At 42.9% G+C, this 23,641-nt stretch overlaps 1 protein-coding gene across 2 annotated transcripts in view; it reads right to left on the bottom strand.

Annotated features, from left to right (window-relative positions):
• Positions 1-23,641, bottom strand: part of SYNE1 (spectrin repeat containing nuclear envelope protein 1) — a 2,319,318-nt gene that overhangs the window by 97,353 nt on the left and 2,198,324 nt on the right. For both annotated transcript variants that reach the window (XM_086926873.1, XM_086926874.1), the window contains 5 exons: positions 23,006-23,132; positions 15,167-15,378; positions 13,250-13,450; positions 12,101-12,229; positions 4,299-4,511 (listed from right to left, as the gene is read on the bottom strand). In XM_086926873.1, the coding sequence (XP_086782999.1) occupies positions 4,299-4,511; positions 12,101-12,229; positions 13,250-13,450; positions 15,167-15,378; positions 23,006-23,132 (882 nt within the window). The remainder of the gene's footprint in view (positions 1-4,298; positions 4,512-12,100; positions 12,230-13,249; positions 13,451-15,166; positions 15,379-23,005; positions 23,133-23,641) is intronic.

Here is a 23,641-nt window from a genome sequence, read left to right as displayed (position 1 = left end):
AGAGATTGACGATGAGGATTGGCAGAGTGCAGTATCCTCCCCTAAAGAGGTCGCTATCTCCTCTCGCCTTCGGCTTGTGCAATTCAAGATCCTGCACAGAGTGTATGTGACCGGCCCCAGGCTTGTGCGTATGGGATACTCGCCCGACGGACTTTGCCGTCGAGGCTGTGGTGCCCTCGCTACTTTCCTACATATTCTATGGGAATGCCCCGTCATTGCCTCCTACTGGAGGAGGGTGCACCGTATAATGAGTGAAGTGACTGGGGTGGTGTCTAATGCAGAGGCTCGAAGGTGCCTCCTCAACATCTGGGAACCATCCGATCATAACACGGCGCAGACTCGGTGGGTAACCCTGGGTAACATGGTGGCCAAGCGGGACATCGCTCAAAAGTGGGGCGCTACCACGGCTCCTCTTGTGGTGCAATGGAAAGCCAACATGGATTGGTGTATGTTCAGGGAAAAGACGGTCTATGTTGCCAGGGGGAGGCCTCAGAAATGGAATAAAGTTTGGGGAGCTTGGAATGCTTACAGGGGAGATGTGTGCCTGCCGCCGGAACCTGTTTCTCTGGATGAGCGTATGTCACCATAGCCTATGACACCAACTGAGACATGCTGAACTGATTGATCCTGTTTTTCCTCCTCCCTTTTGCCATCCTGCTTTACTCTCCTGAATTTGTGATTCTCTGCCTGCTCTCCACTGCCCGCTACCAATACCCTGACAGCTTTCACAATTCCATTGCCACTCTTTTGCGCCTCTTGGCGTTTCTTCCTTTGGTTTTAGTTCTCTTCAATATAAAATATAAAAACAACCTTCAATGCTCTGTTGATAATGCTCTTGCACTATTGCTCTCCTGATTCACCATGCTGCCTTGCCTCCGGGGTGTTAGGCTGAATAGCTGTGTGCTCTTTCATAATAAAGGTTTTAAAAATTAAAAAAGAAAAAAAAAAAAAAATGGAGATGATTCCCCTTTGAAACCAAATAAGATAGAAAAATTGTTCTGCAAGCAAATGTACTTCCTCATCAGCCCTCCATTCATCATATGCTACACAAGGCAATAAAAACGTTGTTTCGGTAATGTATACTCAACTGGCATAAACACTTTTTGGAATCTTCTTCTTCGAAATCAGATTTCACTATATTAGGAGATTGTCATTTCCATCTAGAGAAGTATGCAGACTCACACACAGAACTACTTATTGACACTATGTCATGTTGCTCCTTGGCTCAAATAGTAACTGGCCACACACATTCAGCAGGCCATACACTTGATGGGCTATTTACCAATAATCCTTTAATCTCCCGCCCCTCTAAGCTTCCTCTCACATGGACAGATCATAAGGCAGTTATTTGGAAAATAGAGCTTCCCTGCAAACCCACATGTAAAAATGGTATCAGGAAATCAGGGCTCTCACATCAGTGGCATAAAGTCCAAGCATCTGACCTCAGCACTTCGCTGGCAAGGTCGGAACCAGAAGAGGCTAACACATCAACTCTATGGCTCATAATTGTACATGGTGGTTATGTGGAGCGATTACCTTGATAGTCCCAGTCAAGCCAGTCAGAAGAAGCAAACCAACTTCCCCCTTGTTCAATTATTCTCTCAGCAATGCTAAAAGGAACTGTCACAGACAAGAGAGAGTCTGGAGGAGAGAATTTAATAGTCTACCGCCATTGCACTCAACAAAAGATCCCCCTTCCTGCATCCCTCTTTCTACGTCACCTGCTAGGTCGGAGACCAAGCAACTGCCCTTCACGGACCATGGTCTGCCAAACCCACTCAACCCTTACTAGACCGTCTCTGACCCATAGGTCAATGACCTTCCCACCCTCTCACTTTTACCAACCTCTCTATCCATGCATCTTGGAACACCGAAAGTCCCCAATTACCAGATCCCCCCTCTGGAACCTCACAATACTACTTTAGACCTTTCTGTCACACATCAAGACCCCTCTTCTCCACCAGATCTCCCCACACAACATCTACTCCTCACCCAGCACTCAGACCTGGTGGGGCGCCTGGCAATATATCCCTACAGCTGCACCTTCTCACAGTCGAACTTCATGATTTGAAAGCCCTTTCAATTAATCTCCCCTTGATCAGCTCCCTGCTCTATCTTGCAAATCTGCCCAGAGCCCCCGCTAGCATTAGAGCTCGCCTTGGCCATCTTTCCCTCTTCTCTATCTCTAAAACCGTACCCCTTCCTAAAGCACCCTCCTGCCCCAGAAGGTCGAAGTCCTATCTCTCGTCTAATGATATTGATGACTTACTCAACTCTTACTCGCTTATTCTAGACTCCAACAAGATTCCACTGAGGCTAAGTCAAGCCATTCACGCTAACCCAAACAAAGAACCCCCGCACAACCTCAGAGTCATGAATATTGACAACCTCATGAGAGTGAACATCATACAGACCCCTCCCCCCAATACACCGGTACAACTTAAATGCGTACTACTCAACTGCAGGTCAGCCAGCAAACACGCTTCTGATATTTTCGACCTCATACAACACAATGAGAAAGAAATCATCATCCTCACTGATACTTGGCTCAATCCCTCTTCCTATCCTAGACCTAATAGTGCCTCCTACCCATGACATAATTCGTCTAGACAGAGCTATGAAGTTGGACAGTGAACTAGCTTGTATACATCGGAGCACACTCTCGGTCTCCCACTCGGAGTCCTCTACGCCATCCTCCAGCTGATACCTTTGTCTCAACATCTCGAGTAACAAACTTCCGGTGTGTAAACTACACACATTTTATCACTCCCTTGGGGACAACCTCCCCTTCATCAAACAATTAATGGAAATCATCTATGTCAATGTCGATTCAGTTATGTCCCAAATTTTCCTCTGTGATTTCAACCTTCACTGGTCTAACCCCAATGACCAAGCTGGAACATGCCTCAAATCCTTCTTAAATGATCACGAGTTGATTCAACATTGTGACCAGCCAACTCATAATAAGGGAGAAATTCTGGATTTCATCATCACCAAAGGACACACTGGATACCATTACCCCATGCGATTGGTCCGACCATCACATCATCTTCTTTTATATTAACCCCTTATTTGCTGCCGTCGGCCATTAACACTACCTGCCCAGTCATGCCGTCGGCCAATGGCCGACGGCGCCCCACCCGCGCACGGAAACGCCCGCACCGTGGCGGATTAACCGCCGCGGTTAACGGGTTAACATGGAGGTGTCTCTGAGGAAGGCTCAACCAACAAAATCGAAGCTCTGGAAAAGGGATCTCAGAGATATCAATACAGCCGAACTAGCAACCACCTGTAAAGTTGCCCTCTCCTCCCAAGTTAACATGTCTGAGGTTCATGTACTCTCTGACTTCTACAACCCTACTATCTCTAGCATAATGGATTCCATTGCTCCACTCCAACAAAAAAATACCTCAACAAAAATATCCAAACCGTGGTTCAACAGCAACTTAAACTCGGAACACCGCAACCTTAGGACGATCCTGGAGATCCAAACCATCCTCGGACCAGCTAACAATCATTAGATCGGCAAGGAGCCCCTATAACAAACAAATCAAGAGTGCAAAGGCTGACCCAACTTAATCAAGCAGCTAATCGCCCCAAGAAACTTTTTGAGCTGGTTAAACAACAAGCGGTGGAAGCACCAAACTGCTCTGACTCTGGAGTCAGCCCACCTTCCGCAAAGCTGGGAAATTTAATGGGGAACAAGTGTCATAATCCTAGTAAAATCTATGTAAAAGCACATGCCATTATGTGATGCTGTCTTTTCTGCTCCTTACTCTTGTGTACCGTGACCTAAATATTGTACTCAAAAATACTGTCCCATCAAGAGTTAATAATAGAATAATTAAACAAAATTAAGCAATATTTTGTAAATTATATTTGGACCGCAATATTTATATCAGGTGATATATTGTTATTGACATTCTGACAATACAACCAATTCAGATGTTGTATTTCTATGAATTACATGGAAACATTAGACAGAAAGGAAACTGAGAGATAAGGGTACATAGAAATGAAAAGATAGACCCTGGGAGAAAAGAAAGTGAAAAGAGAAAGATAAAGCCAAAAAAAGAGAAATAAAAATAACAGTATAACGGGTCTGTAAGACAATAGTGTGGATTCGCAGAATTGAGTGAAATTGGTATGCACATTTTTGTGTGCCAGTGATGGAAGGAGTCTGTGTTGCTGGAACAGAATATGGGTATGTATGTTACAGAAATTAGAGGAAGAGGGCATATCTGTCCTAGTGAAAGCAAGAGGTCCGCTTAGATGCTGGTGACCAAGGATTGACTTACCAGCTGATTACTAGAAATATCTAAGATTTTCTCAAGGTCTCGGATGTGATGGGTGACCTCTTTCAGGAGCACTTTGAGGCGATTGCCAATGACGTGCACCTTCTCTTTGGCTTCGAGGCAGTCCTTGCCTTCAGCATTCACGAGGAGTTGGCATGACATGTCTTGCAAAGATGCCACTTTTAGCTGAGACTCCAGTAGCTCTCGTTTGATTTGCTGTAACAAAGGATTAAGTGAGATTTTGGCAGAAAGAACAATTTGAATGTAAAACAAATTACAGAAAGAAAGAACATGTCCTGGTACTTGATTATCTGATGAAAACATTCTGGCAACAAGGAAGGTAGGGGTGATTAGGGGCCAACATCACTCACATTAAGATTCACACTGAAAAACACAATACTAATTAAGCAAAGTTTTTTTCATAACATTAGGCTTGTTAAGCATGGATAAGGCAAATAGCAGTGAGAAAATATCTTGCCTGCATGGGCTACGTTAAAGGATGTAACATGTTCTGAGATACACTTCTACTCATATATTGGTACCACCATAAAGATTAATTCCAGTATACAGAAGCACATTCTGTAAAAAGTGGTCCTTTGCGTGAAAACGAACATGTTCCCCTGAGAACTGGTCACCTCAAACAAAATGTAACTGTGATAATCATGAAAAAGTATTGACTTATTTTCATCATACTTAGATTTTCTAAAAGATATTAAGTTCACTAATTTAACAACATATAGAAGAATGCACTGACTCCTCCTCCCTCACTTTTCAGAGCAATACGGTTTGATTACTTGCATACTCATATTAATTAAGGAGAAAAGATGAAAGCTGCCTCTGCGTCATGGAGGGTCTCCGCTTTTTCTGGCAAGAAGCCAGCCGTGGCCTGTGCAATTACAACATTAACTGGCCATTATAATGGGGCACAAAGCCTTCCAAGGAACCAGAGAGGTTCTTGTAATGCTTCTCTTTTATTTTAGGTAACTAAAACAACCATATTCGTAACTGAACACAGTAATATAGGGTAGCACGAGGACTACCAAAGGCAACCCTGAAACTTAGGTACAATATAGTAAATGATGCACATGAGGAGGGAAATCTTAATCCCACAGACGTTTTTCTACAGGAATGGCAACCCGAAATGCATGTGTGAAACTGAACAGTTGCCCAGAAAATATGCAGGAAGATTTGCGCCATGAAAAAGTTGCAGCACAAACAGGGGATGGACTATGGATTTTACTCTCCAGTCGCTGACCAAAAAAGGAAAATGCTACTTACCAGTATGCATCTGTTCTTGGCATGTAGAGCTGCAGAATTACACACTGTGCATAGATGGCCACCTAGTGTTGGGCCCGGATGTTTGCAGTTTGTTTTTGTTCTAGAAAGTCTGTGGAAGTCACAAGATAGGTGATTCCACCTTTGGATCATACTGCGAATGGGCATCGGCTCCATCCCCAGATTGTTTTTCGCCATTAGGGAAGTGATGTCGTTTTACAAGAAAAGGAAGGATGTCCATGTCATTTGTATCTAATTAAGATAATACTGGAACAGATAAAGGTAGCCGGGGAGGCGGGTGGGCGTGTGTAACTCTGCAGCTCTACATGCCAAGAACAGATGCATACTGGTAAGTAGCATTTTCCGTTCGAGGTATATGAGCTACAGATTACACACTGTGCCTAGATTGTATAGCAGTACCCACATTTAGCGGTGACCACCAGTATCTCTTGCAGTGGTTTGAAACAGGGTTTTTAGTACAGCTTGGCCCACAGTAGCTTGTTGTTTAGTTTGCACATCTACACAATAGTGTTTTGTGAATGTGTACGTGTAGACCATGTAGCTGCTTTGCATATGTCGTCTAGGGGAATGTTCCCTAAAATGCCATTGAAGCCCCTATTTTCCCCGTAGAATGGGCTTTAGGAGGAATAGATAACGTACGTTTAGCTTTGTGGTAACAAATTTGTATGCATTTGACAATCCACCTAGCTATCCCAAATTTTGATATGGGGTTACCTTAAAGTGGTGGTGAAAAGACACAAAAAGTTGTTTTGTTTTACGAAAAATGTGTGTCCTTTCAATGTAGTAAAGCAGTGCTCTTTTGACATCTAAGGTGTGAAGAGCTCTTTCTGCGACTGTTTGTGGCTGCGAGAAAAATACGGGCAGCTCAACAGACTGATTTAGATGGCAGGGTGAAATGACTTTTGGAAGGAATTTAGGATTAGTACGGACAACCACTTTATTATGGTGCATTTGCAGAAAGGGTTCTTGAATGGTGAATACTTGTAGTTCACCAAATCTTCTGAGAGAAGTAATAGCTACTAGGAAAGCTACTTTCCAAGTTAGAAATTGCAATTCACATTTGTGTAACGGTTCTAAGGGAGGTCCCATTAACCGTGTGAGAACAATTTTTAAGTTCCACACCGGTGAAGGTGGTGTTCTGGGAGGGATTATTCTTTTGAGTCCTTCCATAAAGCCTTTATGGCAGGCACTCTAAAAAGAGATAGATGTTGTCTATTTTGGAGGTATGCTGCAATGACAGCAAGGTGCAGTCTGATAGATGTGTACGCTAAATTACACTTTTGAAGGTGTAATAGGTATCCTTTGATGTGTTGAGTAGACACATCTAAAGGATTGATGTGGTTGTTTTGACAGTATATTACAAACCATTTCCACTTAGCTGCATAACATGCTCTAGTGGTGGGACGTCTAGCTTCTTTAATAACGTTCATACAGTCTGGAGGGAGGTTAAGGTAACCAAACTCGTTGACTACAGGAGCCAGATCGCTTGGTTGAGCTGAGCTGGGTCCGGGTGTCTGATCTCTCCATTGTTCTGCGTTAATAAGCGTGGAGATAGGCATAGTTTCTGGTGTGGTACCACAGAAAGTTGCAGCAGCGTGGTGTACCACGGTTGTCTGGCCCAAGTTGGAGCAACTAGAATGAGTCTTAGGGAATGTTGTGTAGTTTGCGTACCACTAACGGAAGTAGTGGGAGAAGCGGAAAAGCGTACGCAAATTTTCCGGACCAGTTCATCCATATCGCATTGCCTTTGGACAGCGGGTGTGGATATCTGGCGGCGAAGCTTGGGCATTTTGTGGGTAGCGAAGTAGCGAAGAGGTCTATCTGAGGTTGTCCCCACAGTTGAAAGAATGGTTGAAGAACTTGTGGATGTAGTTCCCATTTGTGGATCTGCTGTGTTTGTCGACTTAGCAGACTGCTATGGTGTTCTGTACTCCTGGAACATGGTGGGCTAAGAGAAAGATCTTTAGTGGTATAGCCCATCTCCATATCTGCTGCGCTAACTGAGAGAGCTGTAGAGAGTGTGTTCCTCCTTGTTTGTTTATGTAGTACATGGCTGTCATATTGTCTGTGCGGACTAAGACAGCTTTGCCTGATACTTGGTTTTGGAATGCTTTTATGGCTATAAATACAGCTAATAACTCCAGATGGTTGATGTGGAGTGACTTTTGTTGTGGTTACACATGCCGTGCATGGTGTGATGCAGTAGGTGAGCTCCCCAGCCGGAGAGCGATGCGTCCGCTGTTATAACTATTTGAGGAACTGGCTCTAGGAACGGTCGGCCTTTTGAAAGGTTTTTGGTGCTCCACCATTGCAGAGAGTGATGAGTCCGACTGTCTACCAACACTAGGTCTGTTAATTGACCGTGAGCCTGGTTCCATTGGTGTGGTAAGCACTCTTGAAGTGGACGCCTTTGTAGTCTTGCATGAGGTACTATGAATATGCAAGATGCCAGCATTCCTATCAGCTGCATGAACACTCAAGCTGGAAGAGTGTTGCAGTTTGAATTTTGTTAGGAGAGTTTGTACACTTGTTATCCTGGCAGGAGAGGGATAGGCTAGTGCTAATTCGGTGTTTATTGTAGCACCGAGATATTGTTGTACATGGGACGGTTGCAGATGTGACTTGGTGTGATATACTGTGAATCCCAAGTCGTGGAGTAGTTGAATTGCGGCGTGAGTGTGTTGTACACACTGGCTGTATGAGCTGGCCTTTATGAGCCAGTCGTCTATATATGGGAAGACGTGAATATGCTGTCTTCTTAAGTGTGCTGCTACTACCGCTAGGCATTTAGTAAACACCCTTGGTGCTGTTGGGACTCCGAATGGGAGTAATTTGAATTGGTAGTGCTGACCGTCTAGTACAAATCTGAGATATTTTCTGTGCGCTGTGTGGATAGGAATGTGGAAGTAGGTGTCCTTGAGATCTATAGTGGCAAGGAAGTCGTTTTGTAAAAGGAGTGGAAGGACCTGCTGGAGTGTGACCATATGAAAGTGGTCTGAGTGTATGTACAGGTTTAGGGGTCTGAGGTCTAGAATAGGCCTCAGAGGTCCGTCCTTCTTTGGAATTTAAAATATACAGGGAGTATACTCCTTTGTTTTGCTGATGCAGTGGAACTATTTCTATAGCATTTTTCTGCAGGAGGGATATAACCTCCTGTCTGAGCAGTATCAAATGTTCTCGGGACATTGGACGCTGTTTGGGTGGTATGTTTGGGGGGGGGGGGGGGGTAGATGTTAGTTCGACACAGTAACCTGACTGAATTATTTGTAGCACCCACCTGTCTGATGTGATGTTTTTCCAGGCTGGCAGTTATTGTTGTAGCCTTCCCCCGACAGGAGAGGAATGCAGCAGGGGAAGGGGAGGGAAGTCATTGGGCAGGGGTGGAGGCAGAGCGGGAGTTGTTTTACCTCTGCCCTTATTGTTGTTACCTCTGTAACCGCCTCTTTGGTAGCCCTTACTATAGGTGGATTGTGTGGGGGCTTTGTAAGAAGTAGAGGGTGTGTCTGAAGTGTATCCCCTGGTGGCGCCCCTGTAGGATGAGCAGCGAAATGAGCGTCTGGGAGCCTGCGACCGCAAGGCTCCCATAGATTTGGCTGTCAGTATCCTTTTTCATCTTTTCCAGGGATATGTATACATTAGGTCTGAATAAGTGTCGCTCATCAAAGGGCTGGTTAAGTATGGCACTTTGGACTTCAGGTTTGAACCCTGAAATGCGTAGCCAAGCGTGTCTAAGCAACAGAACACTGGTATTAATTGCTCTGTAAACAGCGTCTGCTGCATCTAGTGCACAACGAATAGAGGTGTTTGTGATGTTTGTACCCTCTTAGATAATCTCATTTGCCCTGTTTTTATACTTATCAGGGAGGTGCTGCATTAATGATTCTAATTCATCGTAATGTGCCCTGTTATATCTTGCCAATAATGCCTGTGTATTAGCAATACGCCACGTGTTTGCTGCCCGAGACGCAGTTCTTTTAGAGGATGTGTCAAGTAGCTTAGACTCTTGATCTGGTGGGGGAGCTTCACCTGATGTTTGTGAATTTACTCTTTTGCATGCATTAGAGACCACAAGAGAGTCTAATGGTGCAGGGCCTTTAATATATGCTGGATCTGAAGGGGCAGCTTTATATTTTTTCTCTATTCGTGGGTTGATGACCCGAGTTCTAACTGGGTCTTTGAAGACTTCTGGAGCATGCTTAATAACTCCCTTAAGCATGGGTAAAATTGACGCGGACCTTTGTGCGTTGTCAAAGGTATCCATTAGGAAGTCTTCTTCTACAGGGTCAGTATGTAGGTCAACCCCATGGTATTGTGCAGCCCTGTGTACTAGCTGATTAAATAGTGTCTACTGGTGGGGAAGGCCTAGAGGGATATATGTCATCTTGAGGGACATTAGGGACGTCTGGAGTGTTATAATCATTCCAAGGGTCAGGTGAGCCCGGAGGAATAGACTCATCTGGTGGCTCACTATCTGCACCACCCCCTGTGTCATCAGAGCTATCATCCCTGTTGTCATCATCTGCTATGGGAGAAGGTGTAGGGGAGTGCTGTGGTAGGGGAAGAGGCGGTGATGGTAGGAGGAGAAGGAATCCTTAGAGGAGAGGTAGCGATGTCCTTCTTCTTTAGATGAGGAGCAGGTGTAGGTGTGTCCAGCGGTCGTTTTTTAGAACTAAGAGTTAGTCGACCAGTGTTTGGATCCTTAACCAAAGACTTTTGTGCAGGGTCTGGATGAAATAAGTCCTCTGCGGGAGGCAGATCCTTTGGTGCGGCGGGGCTTTTTTGGCACCGAGCTGAGAGCTTCTTTTGGCTTTGAAGCGTGTTGTTTGGCAGTGTCTTTAGCCGGGGAAGTATGTGCCTTTTTTCAGCTCCGATGATTTTCTCGGTTCCGATGATTTTTTCGGCTCCGAGGGTTTTTTAGGAACCGATGATTTTTTTCGACTCCGAAGCGGATTTGCTTGGGTCCAAGTGTGGTTTAGGTGCCGAGGAGCTGACACTAGGCTTCGGCGCCAATTGTTTCGTTGCTGTCGTGGAGGCCGACAATGATATCTTTTTTGGTGCCGGTAGATGTGTGCCGGCACCGTGGGCAGGCTGACTCGGGCCCGAGTCGCCTGAAGGCTTAGTGGCCTTCTTAGCCGGGCTCGAAGGCGGGGCAGTGTTTCGATGAGCACCCGAGCCCGAGGGTGTGACTGAAGCCTTTTTTGAATGTGTCGAGGAAGGGTTGGGGTTGACGTTCTTACTTACGACCCTTTGTGCCGGAGTGATGTCCTCGACTTCGGAATCTTCGGCCTCAGAGTTGCTGTCGACGCCATGCTGTTGTTCTGTGACCTGAACGCCCTCTTGGAAGATGTCGTCTGGAATCGGAGCTGATGAACGAGCCATTGTTCTCCTAGCTCTTCGGTCCCGGATCGCCTTCTTGGAGCTGAAAGAGGCACAAGCGGAAGAGTCTTTGGCCTCGTGCTCTGGTGAGAAGCAAAGGTTACACACCTCATGTAGGTCAGTGCGGGGAAACTTCGACCTACATAGAGAACTACTTTTTAAATGGTGTCCTTTCCATAAGCTGGAAGTTGAGGCCTAGGTAGGCCCGAAGGCCTTCGTCGGCGACCGTAATCGAAGACTTCGGAGTTGAAGAGTAGCGTCGACTGGAAACGCGTTCGAAACAATACCGTCGAAGCTGGTGAGGATTGCGCGCCGAAGGAAATTGGTTTCAACACGGAGCGCTGAACCCACATCCAAGCCCGGTGGCGGAAAAAAAAACTGGGGATGGAGCCGATGCCCATGCGCAGTATGATCTAAAGGAGGAGTCACCTAACTTGTGACTTCCAAAGACTTTCTAGAACAAAAACAAACTGCAAACATCCGGGCCCAACAAAAGGTGGCCATCTATGCACAGTGTGTAATCTGCAGCTCATATACCTCGAACATAAATTTTCCAGGTAATCTGAAACATAGATTTTTCTACATAACAATGTCTACATACTGTATATACCTCTGCAATGAAATTCCAAGAATAGAGCAAGTATGAAAAGTGCATGTAAAAACAAGGATGAGTGTACAATGTGATTTTTTTTTATTTACAAAGGACACAAGGGTATGCAGATCTGTGGATACTCACCCAGAAGGGTACTGATTCTCAGTTAAACAACTTTTGATTAAGAAGGCCCTTGTCAGTGGTTGTCATCTTCCTCAACATACTTTAATTGTTGCTTTATTCACCCAAGAAATGTGTGCAACTGTTGACTTTACCCTACAGCAAAGTCAAATTGAAAGTGCAGGCCACACAAGTCATTTGTGATCTATGTGATGCCTGCCAATTCATTTAATGCTTAGTCCTCAAAAATGGGAGTTCAGGCCCATCCTCAGAATTTAAGCTGTGCTGCTATCATGACCGGAGGCTAGCTTCTGCGTCCAGAAGCAACTGCACAAGAACAAGTTCTCTTACATTCAGACCAAGAACATCAATAGTTTTTCTGGCTGTTTCATGTGGCCTTAAATAAAGAAAGTAAATGTACCATGAATAGCTTGTGATGGTCTTGAAGTGTATCCGAGTCGAGGCTAGCGTTGATGGGCAGCATCTCGTTCTTTCTCCTGTCAATGTTTTCCAACCACAGCAGCAGCCCATGGCTCATCTCATGGAAATCCTACATATTGGACAGAAGAGCATGAGGAACTTCCAAAACAAACATCTACTCATTTTCAAGCGCCATAAATTTAAGGGAGAGCATCATTTCACACATCGCTGACATTAACCTGCAGGATAATTAATAGCAGTTACAAGAATTTTTAGAAGGAAATACAAAGGAAAAATGAAATACAAGTGAATATGCATATTTAAATTAGACATTAGTATGTGGAGGGTCTCATCTGGGAGATTTTCATGGACACAGAAACATGGCATCACATTTTCTTTAAATTTTTGTGTAGATTTATGTTTGGCCTATAAATTTTCTTGGCAGAAGTCAAACGATTAATACAAATTCTCACTAAGACAAGATTCACACTGCATAATTAAGATACACTGATTTTTAGATTATTATATATCTGTCTTCACAAATTTACCACTTGGTCTTGTAGGGAAGATTAAACCATTTACTTGAAAGGGTTTAATAGGCCGCATATCTTGAGCAACTGTAGTTTTAAACACCTCAGAAAATGACTTTTTCCGAGAGTAAGGCAGAAAATTACAGTTGTGGGCACTAATATGTAGTATGGTGATTATGTTGAGGAGTTTTAAAATATGAGAACAGAATTCTGAACTGCAGCCGCTTGAATAAATGCCTTGGGCTGTGCTAGGGAAATCACCTAATTTCTGTGTCCAGTTCCCTTATCTGCCACTTTTTGAGTTTTCAGGGTTTAGGAAATAGTTAAATGCTGACCAGTTAAGCTATATACAATTGCATTTGAATTTACTTTAAACCAAAGCTGAAAAACTGAACATTTGTAATAGTAAAATGTACAAAAACATCAAGGTAAGCAGACAAAGATACCACGACACATAAAACCTAGAAATGTAATGTAATAAACGTAAAAGTTTCTCTCTGAGATTCAAATGCCTGGGGTTCTACTTAAAATGCCCTGGGGCTAACTTAAAAAAAAATTCAGAATAAAGGTAAAATAGCCTATGAATTTTATGGAAGTAATGACGCCATGCGATCACTTACCTGACACTGCATGAGGGCATCTTGAAGTAATCCACGCCACTCTTCAATCATGCTGCACACATGTTCCCAGCGCTTGTTCATCTGGTTCAGGCGCTCCTGGAGTTCTCTACTTTCAGCAGTATCAGACTGGGTGAAGGCTGAGCTACACAAGTTAATGGACAGAATAATGGCTTTTCGGTTATCAATTGCTTTCTGTAGCTCCTAGGAGGAAAGAAGTAAAGAGGAGAATGCAATTATTTATACTCAAGAGATGAAAAACATAAATGATCAATCATGGAAATGTACGCAATGTGTGAATTGATGGTCCAATGAACTCCTTAATGGGTATGACATTTGCACTGTTGTGCAGGTATTGTCCCCCACACACTTGTGGAGCGTATGTTGGCATCCTTTTTGACAAAGTGCACTCTGCAGACGAACTAGCAAGATGAGGAGGGGGATTCTGATCTGTTCACTTATGAGTAAGCCTACCCAAGAGGCAACATGCAAAGTAGTATGTTTAAAAAAAAAATTGCTGTGAATCCTCCCAAGTTTATTTGGAGATTCACGCAATCAACCTCTCGATTTGGAATTAAGTGGTAGCTAAACTGCACTACAGTTCCACCAGATGAGACGTATCACTACACAGTGCATAAACAAGGAGATGATAGACGGAGGGCTGAAACATTTCGACACTCACCCCCAGTCACAGATCTGGGTTGAATCCATCATTGTTCTTTAGCTCACTTCGCCACCTCAGTTCAGACCCAGATATATGAAAATCAGTATTGACCCTGTGCCTCCTGGGAACAGTCCAGCCTGAACTGCTAAGCCAGCTCTTCCCTGAACCAGAAACAAGCATCCTAGGACCAGTTTTGGGTTATCACCCCTCATCAGCCAGGCTAACTTAAATCCAGTGGCAAAGTGAGCAAGGGACCAACATCGGGGTATACCTTGCCAACTTAGGGTGAACAAAGCAAACATAAGGAGATGATAGACAGAGCACTGAAACTCTTCAGACACTCACCCCACAGTCACATATCAGTGTTGAATCCATCATAGTTTTTAGCTCACTTCGCCACTTCTGTTCAGACCCAGCTATATGCAAACCAGTCTTGACCCTGTGCCTCCTGGGAACAGTTCAGCCCGCACTACCAAGCCAGGTCTTCCCTGAACCGGAAACAAGTATCCTAGGACTGGTTCTGGGGTAACACCGCTCATCAGCCAGGCTATCTTGAATCCAGTGGCCAACTTTGGGCGACACAGTGTCAGAACACTGCCATAGTAAAATTAAACCATGCATACATGCATATTTGCACAGAGGGCAAAGAGAACTTGAAATTGTTCTTTGACAATTTTCACTGGTCATGAAATACGCACACATCAGATGAAAAAGACAATCCCACTTAATAGACATATAAAAAAGAATAAATGGGGAAATCAAGTTCCTTCCAACTGACAAAGGCAGTGAAGTTATGACTGGAAAGATTTTTTTTCCCCCACTTGCTGTCAAATTTCAGGATATTAATTCATTGGCAATGACTTACATTGTGAAAGAGTCAGTATAAAGTTTAATTTACAGCATATTGAAAGAATTACTGTGCGCCTACTTTGGTCTAAAAGCTACAAAATGCAACCTCAACAACCCAGGCTGGGGCTGAAGTGTGCTAGGGAGGCACTGTTTGGTGATCGGGAAAGAGCTGTCTGAATTCTTTTGCATTGTAACAGTCGACTGGTTTTGTAAGTGATGTAATGCCGCCTCTATTAATTAAGACATTAAAAGTGATATCAAAATTGTAAAAAAGTAAGGGGGAGAACCAATATGAGCAACAACTGCTGAGTTGTTATCAGTACAGTTATGATGAAAGGAAATGAAGCAAGCAGCATCAAGGCCTCCAGTCACACACTGTGCCACCAAAATCCAGAGGTAGGGCCAACCTTCAGCTTTTTGATTCTGAGTTCAATGGTTTGTATATCTGTGCTGACGTCCAGCTGGCGCAGCTGCTCCAACTCCTCTTCTCTCTCCCCCAGCCATTCCCATATGTTGTTCAGATCTGAAATGAACTGCTGCCACTGTTGGAGGTTTTGCTTCATTCGCAGCTCTTTGCTAAGCGCCTGGGCCTGGATCAACTCCCACCGCTCAATGACACCTGGCAACACAAGCACAGAGAAGTATTTAAATATTTTACTGTGGTTCACTGGTTCACTGCACATGTGATATTACCTATGATGTTCTTCTGAATACTAGCTTTCTAGTCACAATTCACAATAAGATCACAAATGCATACATATATATATAATCACTGAAAAAACCATAGGTTTCACACCAGTTATAGTTAGGAATTTGCATTTAAAAAACCTATTAAATTCACTGAAAAAACCATAGGTTTGACACCAGTTATAGTTAGCTGGACATTTTACTGACATAAAACCATTGAAATTACCACGTTATAGTTAGTTGGACTCACTATAACTTGCGCGCCTGCAATGCACTGCTGATGACGTCACATATTACATCACTCATGACATGGTCAGTGACATCACTCATGACATCACTGATGACACCATCCTTGTGACAGAGTGACAGACCTCCTTTCAGTGTAATGTAACCCTTGAAACACATATTCAAAAAAAGAAACTAACATTTTCAAAAAATGGAGATACCCATGCCAGTTACAACAACCAATTCAGTAATTCCACCATCTATATACACATCCACTCATTCACCAACAGTTCTATATAGTCACTCATACATATACTCACTCATCATATGTAGTGATACACCTGTACATCCTGTTACACACCGACAGTCATCCAAAAGTTATTCACACACATGCAAATAAACTATTGAACATCCATTTATTTGCATATACAACTATACACACACTACCACCTTACTTCTAAGGAAACTTACACATACTTACTCTCTTAAACAATCACTTATAGAAACACATACTTATTTAAACAGGAACTCTTACAATTTCTCACTCTCACATATACTCACTTATATACATCAATACTCACATATACTAGATTAAAACATATGTCGTTACTGATAAAGACACTAGTGAGACAGTCATTCACTCACTAACACACACATATACACACTCATCCACCCATACAGTCCTGCACATATGCTGTCTTCAAAACTCATACAAACAGTGAGTCAGTCACCAACCCATGCAGCCACTTATACACAAAGTGAAACACTGATACATATATTTCAATATTTAAAAGTTACTCGCTAATATATGTATTCACTAAGATACCCTTAATAAGCCAGTTAACCAATCAATTAAAAAAAATCCATTTAGACACTTATTTAAACATTTATTCTTCCATCGACCTGTACATGTACATAAATAAAACATATTTATTTTTCAGAAAGACACACATTCACTAAAAACATTACATTACATTTAAAATGACATTAGTGATGTCCTCAGCGATGTCATTTGAGATGTCATCAGCGATGTCACTGACCATGTCATGAGTGATGTAATATGTGACGTCATCAGCAGTGCATTGCAGGCGCGCAAGTTATAGTGAGTCCAACTAACTATAACGTGGGAATTTCAATGGTTTTATGTCAGTAAAATTTCCAGCTAACTATAACTGGTGTGAAACCTATGGTTTTTTCAGTGAATGTAATAGGTTTTTTAAATGCTAATTCCTAACTATAACTGGTGTGAAACCTATGTTTTTTTCAGTGAATTTCAAAGGTTTTTTAAATGCTAATTCTTATCTATAACTGGTGTGAAACCTATGGTTTTTTCAGTGAATTTCTAAGGTTTTTTAAATGCTAATTCCTAACTATAACTGGCGTGAAACCTATGGTTCTTTCAGTGAATTTCATAGGTTTTTTAAATGCTAATTCCTAACTATATATAGGGCCTCAAACCTATGTTTTTTCAGTGAATTTCAAAGGTTTTTTAATAGCAAATTACAATAACTATGAAATGTAATATTTTTTATAATGAATCCTATATTGTATATTTATGTAATACTATTTTCTTTATGTATATTGTATGTATATTGTTCATGTTTTTTTTTTTTTGCCCTGGAGCGCTCCCGGTGCGCGTACCAGTGAGCGCACCAGAAAGCGCAGTCTTGCGGCGCGCCCCGGTGCGCGTGCCGGTGAGCGTCCCATTAGCGCTAATGCCGCGAACGAAAACATCATCGTGACGTATCGCTAGCCGTGTCCGCTTGATACGCATGGCGTAAGCGCACCCGGAAGCACTCAAGCGCATATGATTGCGCTATGTAAGCGCCCTGGGGCGCGCCCCGGGGCGCGTAGCGTAAGCGCGTCCGGGGCGCGTAGCGTAAGCGCGTCGGGTCATGTGACCTAAAAATAACACTTTTCATTGGTTCAAGACAGTTTTTGTTTCCAAATGATGAAAGCCCGGGTCAGGTGACCTGAAAATAACACTTTTCATTGGTTCAGGACAGTTTTGTTTTCCAAATGATGAAAGCCCCCACCTTTTTTCCTTATTCTCACTTTGTCCTTTGACAGAGGAAGACCTGTTTGGAAATCTATTAGTACCAATTTGTACTGAAAATGGCTACAGTAGCAGCAGCAGCAGGAGCATCTCAGCCACCACCACCACCACCACAAGGACCACCACAACACCACAGTGGTGGAGATGAAGAAGAAGAGGAGGAGGAGGAGGAGGAGGAGAGGAGGTGGTTCCTGCCTGAAGATATTACCCCATATAAGCCAAAGGAGCACATTATCTGGGAGTTTTTTTCAATCCCAAAGGACCTCAAAAAAGTAAATGCGCCAAAGGTTACTTGTCTAATCTGTGGCACTGTACTTTCCAGGGGGAACCCTAACAAAAAGTACTCTTTTGGCAATCACACCATGATTCGCCACATGCAAAGCCGGCACCTTAACAACTATGCTGCGGCAGAGGTCCGAGAAATGACCAGAAACCCCCCCAATCTTCTCCCAGCACCTCCCAAAGTAAGCAACCCACTCCATTGGGTCCAGAGACAAGGGAGATGGTCCCAAACATACAAACCCAGTTTGGACAATACAAATTCGTTTGTATATTTTGTGGAAAAATAAATTCCCTATGGTGAGCAAAGCATTAAACTCATCAACCGTGCTGGTGACAACCACAATTGCCCAAAAAAACCTTAATTTTTTCCTGATTTTTTTTGCTCCAGTTGAGCCGTTTACAATTCCCTGTTTTTTCTTTGTCCCCATAAAAATACCCCAAAAAATATAAAATTGTTCATAAAAGCCATAAAAAGTACAAAATGTTACAAAAAACAATAAAAAAAATATAAAACAACAAAAAGAATAAAAAAACAGTTATTTTTAGAACTACCTCCAATTTATAAAAAAAATGCTACATTTAAAAAAAAATCTGTCATTCTTTTTTCCCAATGGTACGCTCCCCGGTTCGCTCCCCGGTGAGCGTACCAGGCGCTCCCCCCGCGCAAATCGGAGAAAAAAAAAATATTTTTTTTTGCCCCGCGAGGCCCTTTTATGGCCCCCACATCAAACCTAGGGGGTCAGGGGGGTCTATTCTGCCCCCTTTTGGTCATTTCCCCCTTTGATTTTGCCACCTCTTGTGTCTCGATCCTACCGAGACACAAGATGGCGGCCGCTCCAGACTGTTTGGAATGTTGACAGACACCCGAGAGCCAATCAGCTTTCCACACACGAACTGCGCTCTGGTGCATGCCCCGGTGCGCGTACCGGGGGGGGCTTATAGATATATATATTTATTTGAACCTAAATTACTCAAAATCCACTGGAGCGCATATCTTGAGACATAGCAAAGGCACATCGGGCTACCAGTCCCTACAATTTTGCCAAGTTTGGTGGAAATCCATTCAGCCGTTCAGACTAAAAGTGAGTCCAACCGCCCTGTGGAAATTAACATGGGCCCCCGCTTGACGAATCCCCCCCAAACTTTCAGGGAAGGAGCGGAGCGCAGCGAGGCACATTTGAGGAAAATTTCAGGCAGATTCCTCAACCGGCGCCAAAGTTATTCCCAATAGAATGTTGCGGATTCCCTATGGAAAACAATTCTAACTATAACTACCTACTGGCGACCCCCAGTAGGTAATATTTATATACAAAACAAAACCTCCCATCAAAGACAAGAAGCACGCTTGACCAGGACTTTGTGGAGTCTTTGAGACTTTGTGGAGTCCCAGAATGCATCAGGTAAGCATTTGTCTCTTTGTAATGAAATAGCACATTAGACTGCGTGCTTGTTCAACATATTTAGGCGAAAAGGAGTAGGACCCGCCTGTTGTGTTCCAGCAGCAAGGCACGGAAGTTTCCAGCCATCACCTTTCTGGATAACACTTCAGGATTGGGAAAGTGCAGCACACGGATGCTGTAACGAAGGACTTTGGGATGTTTTCAAGGAGAAAGCCGTTTTTTATTGAGCATATTTCATCAAGTAAGTGACTCTGAAATACAACACAGACTGTTATTGTGACCACAGAGAGAGAAATACGTGGAACAAGCACGCAGTCTAATGTGCTATTTCATTACAAAGAGACTAATGCTTACCTGATGCATTCTGGGACTTGCATGCACGCAACTTCGGTGTATTTAATGAGGTTGACGCTGGCATATTAGGTCACATGACACGCCGCAAGCAGAATGAGCTCACCTGTGATCAAGACTGCCTAAGCAGTTGAAACATGTTAGGTTTGGAGATGAAGGCATTCTTCCTGGCTCAAAAAGCACAAGTTACTCCATGAAGTCTTGGTCAAGCGTGCTTCTTGTCTTTGATGGGAGGTTTTGTTTTGGATTTAATGGAGGTTGCCCGCCCCCAGCACTATGACCGCCCTGGATAGAGGTCCGCTGCTCCATGTGGGCGAAATGAGGTGTGGATATATTTATATACATATATATTTATTATGCTCCTCGGGTACATTTGCATTTTAAAAAGAGTAAAGCATTTGTAACACTTCCTCCTTTTATGTAAGATTTAAATCTGTTCAACATAATGGCACTCAAAATGCACAATACGCACAACGGGAAAGCCCACAGCTTCCTCACACACTAGATACCCGCACAAGAAATCCTTATGTCTTTAAAAAGTCAATCCAGAAGATTAGAACATGAAATAACATATATGCTGTTATTGACGGCATTCACATAAGTTATGGGTTAAAAGAAAATGAAGCATTCCTTTTCTTGGTCTAAGCCTAACCTGCTTGGGAACATCTTGGCAGATTCCTCTTTCCATAGAGCCTTCAAAAGATCCAATATGGGGAAGCAACGAGGAATCGATAGATCCAATAAACCATCACAACAAAGCCGCAGGCAATCAAAAGATCCAGCTTGAACGAAGCGCAGCATCTATGAACCAACCATCTATATTCCTATCACACATGCTCACCAAGTCCCTTAGCATCATTGTTCACTGTTGGCTGGTCAGAAGAAATAGGACTGACCAGCTTCATCTGCCAATCTGATGGTGGGGCTCAAAGTTCTTAAAAAACTCCACCATGGCTTCACCTGTTTGCTACCATCTGTCAGACGGTCTCATGCAAAATTCCATCAGGAACCTATCCAATTGGACAAAACTAGCCACTTGGTCAACGTTCAAATGTGGCTGTGCTGTTGCCAAGGCTACTGTGGAACTACAACACCTGATTTCCAGTAGTAGAAACAATGACGCTGCTGCTGCACCAGCTGCAACTTTACATCCTTGACGCGTGAGTTCTTACTGTAGTTAGACCTTGGTCATTTGTTGGTGGATCCCAAATCGCAAATCGGATGGTTACTTTTTAGTGTATACTGTGGTTGTTCCCCTGCCTCTCCTGGTGCATTTCCAATGATATCTGCCCCGGCTTCTTGGTAGTGCAGCACTATCTTTGAATCATGAATTACAACAGAACACATCTCAGCCATTGCCTGCCATGAGGGGATAATATGTCAAACACCCTCTCCACCAAACACTGTGAAATGGTGCTTAGAAACCCAATGCAAATTGGAATGCGTGTATGCACTGTCCCCCATAACCACTGAAAAGACTACCATGAATGTCTAGGATTTCATGAAAGTAATAATAATAATCCTTATGTACTGTAACCCACTCACAGCTACTAAGGAATCCACACTTTAAGTCTGACCCCAAAGTCTGAGAAAAAATGGTTTAACACAATAAAATCTCGTAATAAGTACAATTATTTTACCTTGTATACTACTGTCTTGTATATTTTTGGTATTGTGAGACACCTAATATACGAACCATAAGTAATTCAACTAAGGAAAATGCAAGCGAAAAAAGTTTAAAATTAAGAACTGCACCAACAAATCGTTGCTATTAAGAAGTCTTTATCAATAATGTTGATCTTAGCAATGTTTGCAAATGAATTCATTACAAAGTCCCAAGGTTTGCGAGGCTACGCACATCTGTAGTTACAGACTTGCAGCCTCTGTGTGGTGAGTTTCACTGACTTTAGGAACTGTGCACGAGTCACAACACCCTTATGACATGTGACTGTGTTTCTGTCACAGTGATACTAGACTTTTAACAGGAAATGGATTATTAATAGCTTTTATTTCAGCTGACGAACCAACAGTCACAAAAGTTTACGAAGAAGACTAACAGACTACTGTCTCGCTCAAGTCAAAGGATGGAGAAAAAGGAATCCCTGAACGCTGGTTAGCACTTGAATTCACCCCGAGGAAAAATACGAGCCAGCTGAAATGGTGATTTTGGTTGTTTTATGGTCTATCATCGTGGGACCCGGAGATCCCGTACTCTCTGTTCTGAGCAACGATTTAAAAAGCGAGTAATTCTATTTTCCTTTACATTAAAGAAAATGTTTGCTTTTCAGACCACTGGAACACAAAAAGGATAATAAACTTGTTATCTGTGTGGCAGTAAGAGTGAGTTTTAGGCACACCTTGTTACAACTGCACATGTGATCTTAAGTCCACAATGGGGCTTGCCTCGACTGCGGTTAGTGGAAAGCGCATGTTGAGAACCATCTTATGAACCAGAGAGACATCGCTGGGGCATTCCTCATTCCCTGCCTTTCCCACACATTGTGAATTTTCCCATATTGCTGGTTCATTCATTGTCCAATGAATAGTTATTGATTCATGGGAAGTTAATGGTTTTGTTAGGTGTGTAAAAACATGCACTTGTGCAAATTATACAGATAAAGACCTGCTTGGGTACGAAATAACAGTATGTTGGCTTAGACTGCACACCTGAGGCTGGTACAATATATACCATAGGGATGCGCAACAAAACGACCAACAACCCTATCATGATGCCATTCAGTGTGGAGCACAAAAGCAGATCTGGTTTGTGTTTTAGTTTTTCCTACAATTGTGTTTTAGTTTTTCCTACAAATGCCCTATCTGTAGCACATACATTATCTTGGAAAATTTCAAATGTAATACATGAGCTGTAGAAAGCACAGCTCAGAAACACAGGAAGCTGTGCTCCTAGATGTCGTGCCTGCAGCATGTGCACTGGGGACCATTGGCACTAAAACATTTTCCAATAGAACACAGCCTGGGAAAAACCCTTTGATACATCTGGGCCAAAGTCGGACATTTTCCAAGCTAATGTGTGCGCTGTAGACACGCCTATATCAACAAAAACATCTGTGACTGCATTCCGCACTGGACGGCATCACGACAAGGCCTCAAATTTTGCGTGAGCTCAGGTTTGTGTGGTATCTGTGAATGCACCTGTAATTAGAAACACAGGAACTGCGGTTGCGCTTTAGCTCATGAATAACATAAACCTGTAGGATTGTAGAGGGCACAGCATGGCTTACCAGATGTCTGTGTTTCTGTGCTGTTTAAATTAATCAACCCAGACAACTTCTCTTCTTCCGCTTTTAATTTGTAGCCAACCTTCTTCACGGTGTCGATACTGCCCCGGCACTCGCCCAGCAGCTTCATCTGTTGGTGGAGAAGCTAGTCAGTTTTACAAAAGCACCAAAAACAAAAAGCATGCAATCTTGCAAGGGTCACACTTGTGTTTGTCTAATAATAAAAGGACTGGGTTCTACATTGAGAACATTTACGATTTGCAATGACAATTAAAATACACAGTATACAGGTAGATGTGATGTACACAATTCATGCTAGGGTGTGTGTGCTATGAATTATGTCCACTTTATTGTTTAATACATCACTATTATTAATTTCTCACTAGCCATGTTTACAGAGAAAAAACATATGCAAGAAAGCCCACTTTTTTGTACATGCGTGCTGTTCAGCAGAAATTCATTCAACTAATCATGTTGGCACTGTCGTGAAGGCACATATACCAGCAATAACAAGCATTTGCAATTAAATAGGTCTTGCATTTGCGAGAGTTTAAGCTATTGGCATTGTAAATGACAATGCCTTTTATTTATATGTTTTGATAATTAACACATAAATAAAAGGCTTGGTCATGTACAATG

This window comes from Lissotriton vulgaris, chromosome 6 (genome assembly GCF_964263255.1).
Source record: "Lissotriton vulgaris chromosome 6, aLisVul1.2, whole genome shotgun sequence".
NCBI classification, from domain to species: domain Eukaryota; kingdom Metazoa; phylum Chordata; class Amphibia; order Caudata; family Salamandridae; genus Lissotriton; species Lissotriton vulgaris.
The sequence above is the reverse complement of the archived record's forward strand: the minus strand, read 5'-3'. Positions and strand labels throughout refer to the sequence as shown.